Genomic DNA, 8,175 nt, shown 5'->3' on the forward strand with positions numbered 1-8,175 from the left:
TGCATGGAGGGGATTGGAACCATGGCAATGAGATGATATATGATGGAACGAATGTAAAACTAAAGTTCCCCCATGTAAACTATCATATAATTCACAATAAAACATTAAAAAAAAAAAAATGTAATGCCGTTAAATGGAGCTCTGGTAGCTGGTTATGAGTTGGGCTGCTAGCCGCGAAATCAGCAGTTCAAAACTACCAGCTGTTATGTGGGAGAAAGATGAGGCTTTCTGCTGAATTTACAGTCTCAGAAACATTTGGCAGGGTCGCTGACTCGAAACCGACTCCATGGCACTCCACCACCACCAAAAAAACCCATGTCTGGCAATAGGTACATGATTATTTGTTGAATGGTCTTATTAATCTAGGTGAAAGGCTGGCTTTCAACTCAGGAAGGGAATGCAATCTTTGGCTATAATCATGAAAACAGATTTTCCAGCACAAGAAAAAACATGAATTCTAATGGAACTCTAACAAAATCTGACAGGCAATTCTGTTTTCCCATCATATCTTTACAGCTCAAGTACCATAAAGTCTGCACAGCAATAGCCACCCTGTGGATTTGAGGAGGGAAAAGGGACGTCTATTTACAGTGACCAGAATGTCTGTTAAAACACACCAAGAAAAGAATGCACAGCATCAGGATAACCAGCATAAACTCCTCCCATCTATTTCTGTCAGCCCATGCACTAGCTCCTCCTGAGATCAGAAAACTGTTGTCTCACTAAAGCAGAAAAGCTGGAAGGCACTGAAGATAAACATTCACCTTCTCCTACCGCTTTCTGTGGCTAGTTCCTGGCTTGGCTCTAAGGAATCCAAGGAGTCCCCACATTGGGCCGCACCTTCCCCTGAGCACCCACATCTCCTGGGTTTCCCTTGTTAGTTGCCATGGAGTAAGTTCTGTCTCAGGACAATCCAATGTGTGCAGAGCTGAACAGTTTTATAGAGTTTTCAAGGCTTTCAGAAGCATATTGCCAGAACTATCTCCCAATGAAACACCAACCTTTCCACTAGTACTCAAGCTGCTAAACCGTATGAGACACTCCCTACTCTAAGGCTAATTCTGCTGTTATGTATTTCCGGGGCTGTGTGGCTTTCTCTGTTGACACACTTTGGGATATAGAAAAACAAAGGAATTGATGCCTTTGAGTTGTGGTGTTGGAGGAGAATACTGAAAGTGCCATGGACAGCCAAAAGAACCAATAGATCTGTTTTGGAAGAAGTGCACCCAGAGTGCTCCTTGGAGGCCAGGATGGCTAGGCTTCGTCTCTCCTACTTTGGACACATTGTCCGGAGAGAACAGTCGCTGGAGAAGGATGTCTTGCTGGGTAAGGTGGAGGGTCAGAGAAAAAGAGGAAGACCCCCCCAACGAGATGGATCAGCCAGGTTACATCATTGATGGCGTCAAGCGTGGCAGCGGTAGTGAGGTTGGCCCAGGATTGGACATTGTTTCGTTCTGCTGTGCATGGGGTCGTTATGAGTCGGTTCCGACTCGATGACACCTCACAACAACATTGCCTGGCACAGAGAAGGTGTTGTGGAAATTTACTGTAAGCTTGAGTAAGAACGGCAGTCAAACACCACCCTTCTCTGGGAGGCTACGATCCCACAGTCTATAGTGAACTCTAACAAGCAACACAGCTGAAGCCAGAAAGTCAGCTGAGATCCACAGATCGGGATTCTCCCCGAAATGTGAGAACACCACGTAGCACACAGTAACGTTCTAAGCTTTCGAGATCTACAGCAGCCTCTAGAGATGGACAGAGTTAAATCCTTAACTGATCTTTATCAAGAGAGTCCCGTCTGGGTCTGTGAGGGGCCTGTAAAGAAGGCGAGCATGCAGTTAACAAGTTCGAGACCGCTAGGTGAGAACTCTGCTCCGTGCTGATGCTAGGGGCGGCCAAAGGCACGGGATCTCCCCTCGAAAATGTGGCCTGGAGTGGTCACCAATAAACTCTAAGGGCACAAGGGTACCTTACACACTTAAAAGTGACCGAGAGGCCTTGCGACGACGCCTCCCGCTCTGGAAGACCCCAGGTTAATTCTCCAGCAAGCCGCCTTCCCCAGAAGCTCGCCGTGGGCCAACCTTACCGGTAGTCGGGGGAGGAGCCGCCGTCGTTGCCGCCCGCGCCCCGGCCCGCCCCGCCAGCTCAGCGTCCGCGACACAGGCCCCGGATCCCGGACCAGCGCCAGGTACCCGCGTCTTCTACACTCCGGGAAATAAAGGCCGGCCCACTAGCTCCGAGGCCGATAGGTAGTTCTTCAACCCTCAGCCCGTCCGCAGCTCCAACAGTGAAAGCGTGGCGCAGAGCAGGCGCCGCAGGACAGCCCCTCCGCCGGGGTCCTCGCAGAGAAAGCCCGTTGTCATGGAGACGCGGCACGCGTCAGCGGCTTTGAAGCCGCGGAAGTACAGTTAAAGACAGTTTGAGAGACCGGGGCCACGGATCCCGGAAACCAACGGCACAGACGGCGAACCTGCCTGGAGCTCGCGATGTCTCAGCCCGGTCGCCTCCGTTGGCACCTCAACCCCGGCGGGAGGAGCTCCGGGCAGCAGCCAGTTCTGAAAGTGCACGTCACTTAGCTATGGCGCGGGGCGGGGCGACGAGCTGGATTGGACCGTCGGAGACATCCGCTTCCGGGGCCGCGGCCATCACCTTCTCTGGCTTTTCAGGACCGCCAGGCTTTACCCAGGCCCAGACCCCTACCCCGTCCATTTCTGAGTCGCTGCCGCTCTCGCCCGCGTATCCTCTACCTGAGCTGTGCTGCCTGTCTCACGAAGTCATGTTGGAACATCTGGGCTCGCTGCCCACTCAAATGGTGAGGGCGGGGCACGGCACGGCATCCCTGCCCACTGCTCCAAGCCCGGCAGCTTCGCAGCCCCTATCTAAGCACGTATGTGGTGCCGTGCAGTTACCTTCCAGCCTCTTCCCTGAGTTGTACCTTCTGGTGCTCTTCTCTCCTTCCCCCTCAAGGATCCCCATGCCCATGCTCCATTAGGATGCTCATATCCCCCGGGAAACCCAGAATTGGGCTCTGCTTATGTTTTAGGGGTGTCTCTGCTGTTGAGGGTGCCCTGTGCCAAAGCTGGGAGTCCAGGGCAGGAATAATACCTTCTCGGTGGTGGAACCAATTCCTGCTTTGCTCTCATTTATATCTAGGATTACAAGGGCCAGAAGCTAGCTGAACAGATGTTTCAGGGTATTATTCTTTTTTCTGCAGTAAGTATTGGTTTTACATCCTTTTTTTTCCCCCTTCTTTTCTTTTTCTTCTCCGGCGTGACTGCATTTAATATACTCTCTTTGTCTTTAGATAGTTGGATTTATCTATGGGTACGTGGCTGAACAATTTGGATGGACTGTCTATATAGTTATGGCCGGATTTGCTTTTTCATGTTTGGTAAGAAAGCTATGGGTAATTGGATGTTAGTGCCCCCTAAGGTTTTCTGAATTGAGTTGATTTGATTGGAACTAGTTGAGAACTAGCTAGGTGCTCAACTAGCTTATGTTGCCATCCTGCTTTTCCATCAATTTCCTTAGTGTCACTGGGAAACTAGAATGCCAAAAAGTGTCACATGGTGTGAGCTGCATACAAGGATACACAGCTTATTTTCTTGGCACCTCCTCCAAGCAGTAGTCTTAAGTTTAAAACAAGCAGGAATTCCTCATGGTTTTCACAATCCCTCCTCACCTTTCCTTGAGTTGTTAAAGCCATTCATTTAAACCAGGGATGGGAAATCTTTCTGCCAAAATGTATAACATCATTTACGAGCCATACAAAATTACCAACTTAAAAATTTGGTTAAACATTTAATTAACTCACTCCTAATGTGATAGCAAGGAGCTCTGGTAGCATAGTGGTTACAAATTGGGCTGCTAACCTCAGGGTCAGCAGTTCCAAACTACCAGCTGTTCCCGTGGGAGAAAGATGAGGCTTTCTGCTCCCATAAAGATATACAGCCAGGCAAACCCTGTACAGGATCGCTGTGAGTCAGAACCAACTCCACTGGAGGCATATAACCACCACCAGTGTGATAGCTGAAACTGCTGTTGCCTTGGCAGGGCCAGATAACATGATTTCACAGACTTTATAGACAGTCCTCACCCCTGATTTAAACATTAAGGCTTCTTCATGTTACAGTATCTTGTCTGAACAGTGGGGTGTTGTTATTGATTAAGTGCCATCAAGTCGGTTTCCAACTCACAGAGACCTTGTTTAAGGTTTGAACCTTGCAGTTAGCAGTCTGCAGCTTATTCTATAGCACTATACCAGGACTCTGTCAAAGGGTTAGAATGTGTCAGTGGAATCATCTGGGAACCAGACTTTACACATAATGCTCTGTGAAGTGTTTAATGGCTGTAATTGATGCATTTTCTCTCTGTTCTGGCCCAGCTGACACTTCCTCCATGGCCCATCTATCGCCGGCACCCCCTCAAGTGGTTGCCTGTTCAAGATTCAGGACCAGAAGACAAGAAACCAGGGGATAGAAAAATTAAGAGACATGCTAAAAACAATTGATTGGGGTTTTTGTGGTTCACCTTTACTGTAGCACCTGCTTTTGCCCTTTTGAAGGAGCTAAGTTGCATTCCTACCCAAAACATGCGTTAAAAGCCACCTGTGTTCTTACAGTGCAGCTGTGTGTATATGAATTCTTTTTATATTTCATTTCTAATCCAGGTGGATTTTGATTTGTAAATATTTTAGGCTGCCTTTTCATAACCTTTTTCTGAAATGGAGAACAGAAAACACAAGTATGCAAAGTTTCTTTTCAGGTCTACATAAATATGAAGAATAAATGCCTCATAAATCATAGTACAACTATCAAAGTTTTATCATTGAGAAAACTCTGTAATGTATTCAATTAAAGCTCATAGCCCAGTCTGAATCTCATGGGTCTTTTTTTCCTCCATTCTTGTTCTGCAACCAAGACTATTCATCAAACTATTAAGAAGTCCACTGTCCTTTTCTGTATCTGCAAATTCCAAGTATATGTCTTACCAACAGCAAAAACCTATGAATAAATTTACTAATGTAAATTTGAGGTAAAGAATACTTTGGTACCCCTGAAATAAGACTGTTATTAAGAAGGAAAACATTTAATCCATGCCTCGCCTGGCATGGACCAAAGAGAAGATCCAGAAAATAAATTCTCTAAAAAAATTTCCAGAGAGCTTAAGAAAACTATGGCTGTCTCCCCGACTGCATCTGTGTCTCTTTTCTTACAATACCACTTAGAGTGGAGTGTAGGGCTTACCTTATTCCAGTATGACATAGGCACTCATTACATCTGCAAATGAGACATTTATAGGTACCAGAAGTTAGGACTTGAACATATATATTTTTCTGGGGGATATAAGTCAGTCTATAATAGACCAATACTTTACCTTTCAGAATTTGAAAGGTTATGTAGACAGGGATAAGTAAAAAGAGTTTTGCACTTGCTGTTCCTTGTGCCTGAAACATCTTCCCTTAGAAATACAGGCATGTCTCACTTTATTGTGCTTTGCAAATACTGTGTTTTTTTACAAATTGGAGGTTACGGCAACTCTACATCAAGCAAGTTCCCTGCCATTTTTCCAGCAGCATGTGCTGTCACACTTTCATGATTTTCACAATTTTTAAAAACTTTTTTCATAATGCTATTGTACACTTGGGGAGCACAGTAGCTCCATACAATAAGCACTGAACTACAAACCACAAGGTTGGCAGTTGGAGCTCACCAGCTACTTCTCAGGAGAAACATGAGGCTTTTTGCTCCCGTAAAACCTTATCAGTGTTCTCCTTTACACCTGATATTCCTAAAATAGCTTGATTATGGAATGGCTAGCTTAACTATAAAACACTTTCTATATTAGTTTATCTTGATTTAAAAAGATAGAATAAATGTAATGTTTTGTGGCTATAACTGACCCTAAAATAAAGGTTATCTAACTTCTTAAAAAAAAAGGCTGGCCAAGGGGGAAGAGCACAAGCAGGGTGCGGGACCCTATCCAGAGAAGCAATGACACCAAAGATGGAGGCAGAGATGAGGACATGGAGACAGGGAGAAGCTGAGGACTCCAGACTCATGGCAAGAGAGGGACTGGGTACTGGCGGCCAGGAGGCAAGCTTACAGAATGTGCTCTTTGGTTTAAATTATTATATATTCCTGAGTGTTTCTGTGTACACCCTCCCAGAAAAGGGAATGGAAGCAAATACTGTTGAATGATGATGCACGGAGGAGATTGTAATCATTGCAATGAAACGGTGTAATGCCGATGTTCTCCCCATGTAAGCTATCACTCAATTCACAATAAAAACTTAAAAAAAAAAAACCCACCAAACCCTATCAGGGTGATTCTGAGTTAGTACTTAACAACACTAGTACACCCAATAGGCGACATTACAGAATAAGTAAAACTGTATGCAACGGACAATCAATGAATTCTTGTGATCCACTTGATTGTGATACTTTATTGCAGTGATCTAGAACTGAGATGCCACCATAGAGAGACCTTCCTGACCAATTAAATTTATAACCATCAAGATACATGGGTATTGTTGTTGTTGAGTGTCTTCGAGTCGGTTCCGACTCATAGCGACCCTGTATAGGGTTTCCGAGGAGCAGCTGGTGAGCTTGAACCCCTGACCTTGCAGTTCAAACGGCTTTGCAGTCTTGACACATTAACAGCGCCATACCATGGGTATTGTTGTTATGTGCCTTACAGTCGGTTCCGACTCATAGCGACCCTGTATAGGGTTTCCAAAGGTGTAAATCTTCACGGGAGTAGAAAGCCTCATCTTTCTCCCATGGAACAGCTGGTAGTTTAGAACTGCTGACCTCGTGGTTCGCAGCCCGATTCGTAACCACTATGCTACCAGAGCTTCTTACCATGGGTATTAGGGCAGGCAATATCCGACAAGAGGAAGGTTAGCAGAGGAAGGATGAAGGCAGCGGGAGACACAATGTGGAGGAATGCAATATTAAAAGTGAAAAGAGATAAAGCCTGTTAACTGTTGGGACAGGGAGGGGATTGCAATCATAATGAAGCAAAGTATATGATTTGTTGAATGTAAAACTGATGATCTGCTTGTAAATCTACACTCAATTCACAAAGCTTAATGAAATACATGCCCATCACTCTTAATTCACTTAGCCTACCTGATGTGGCGCTGTGGGTTAATGCACCAGACTGCAAAGCCCTTTGAAATGCAAGGTTGGTGGTTCAAGCTCACCAGCTGCTCCATGGAAACCTTATACAGGGTCGCTATGGGTTGGAATTTACTCGACAGCACATAACAACAACATTAGTTTTTAATGGTATTTAGCATGTATCAGGGTACATTATTTGTCAGTTTTCCGGCTAGAAGGTAAACTCCATGGGAACAAAGGCCCTTTTGCTCACTGCCGCTTGTTTAGTATCAGTATCTGATGTAATTATTGTGAAGTGCCAGAGGTATTCGATATTTAATGAATGATTCAGAACTGTGCTGTGCAGTATGGTGCTACTAGTCATCTATCTATTTAAATTAGGAGCCTTGATAGCATTGTTGTTAAAGCGCCCTGCTGCTAACTGGAAGGTCAGTAGCTGGATCTCCATAGATACCCCGTGGGATAAAGATGTGGCAGTGTACCTTCTGTAAAGGTTACATACTTGGAAACCTTAGGGCAGTTTTGCTCTGTTATGAGTTGGAATTGATGGCAAAAAGTTTAAAGGTTTTTGTGGGGGTTTTAATTAAAAATTAGGTTTCTCCATCAGCTAGCCACATTTCTCATTAGCCAGAAATGGCTAGTGGTTACTGTTATAAACACAGATACGGGACATTTCCTTCAACACAAAATTCTATTAATCAGTTCTGATATGGAAGGTTTGGATAATTACTAGAAAACCAACTTAGTATACAACAGATAATTATATTTACTAAAAGTCCATACAGCCTTTCCAATAATGGATCGTATACTGAAGCCACAGAGAGAAACAATCCCAAAAAGTAAGGATTGTGCAGATCATATTAATAATACTGCAGTGTAGCTGGGGTTTAAAAGCATGAGCTTCTTAAGTACATGGGAATTAAAACACTTCTAAAAGAGAAAAACGAAAACATAATAATCAGTGATTTAGAAACTAACAACAGATAATATGTAAGTCTTGAACATATGGCCAAAGTATATTCTGAGGAAAATTCACTCAAAAAATGTT

At 44.5% G+C, this 8,175-nt stretch overlaps 1 protein-coding gene across 1 annotated transcript; it reads left to right on the plus strand.

The window, feature by feature from the left end:
* The first annotated feature begins 2,581 nt into the window (after positions 1–2,581).
* On the plus strand, positions 2,582–4,513 carry SPCS1 (signal peptidase complex subunit 1 homolog (S. cerevisiae)). The gene is made up of 4 exons (XM_006876055.1): positions 2,582–2,815; positions 3,157–3,216; positions 3,308–3,394; positions 4,388–4,513. Exons 1-4 carry the CDS (start codon positions 2,582–2,584, stop codon positions 4,511–4,513), a joined length of 507 nt encoding a protein of 168 aa, XP_006876117.1.
* Positions 4,514–8,175: the final 3,662 nt, after the last annotated feature.

This window comes from Chrysochloris asiatica, unplaced genomic scaffold (assembly GCF_000296735.1).
Source record: "Chrysochloris asiatica unplaced genomic scaffold, ChrAsi1.0 scaffold00350, whole genome shotgun sequence".
NCBI lineage: Eukaryota > Metazoa > Chordata > Mammalia > Afrosoricida > Chrysochloridae > Chrysochloris > Chrysochloris asiatica.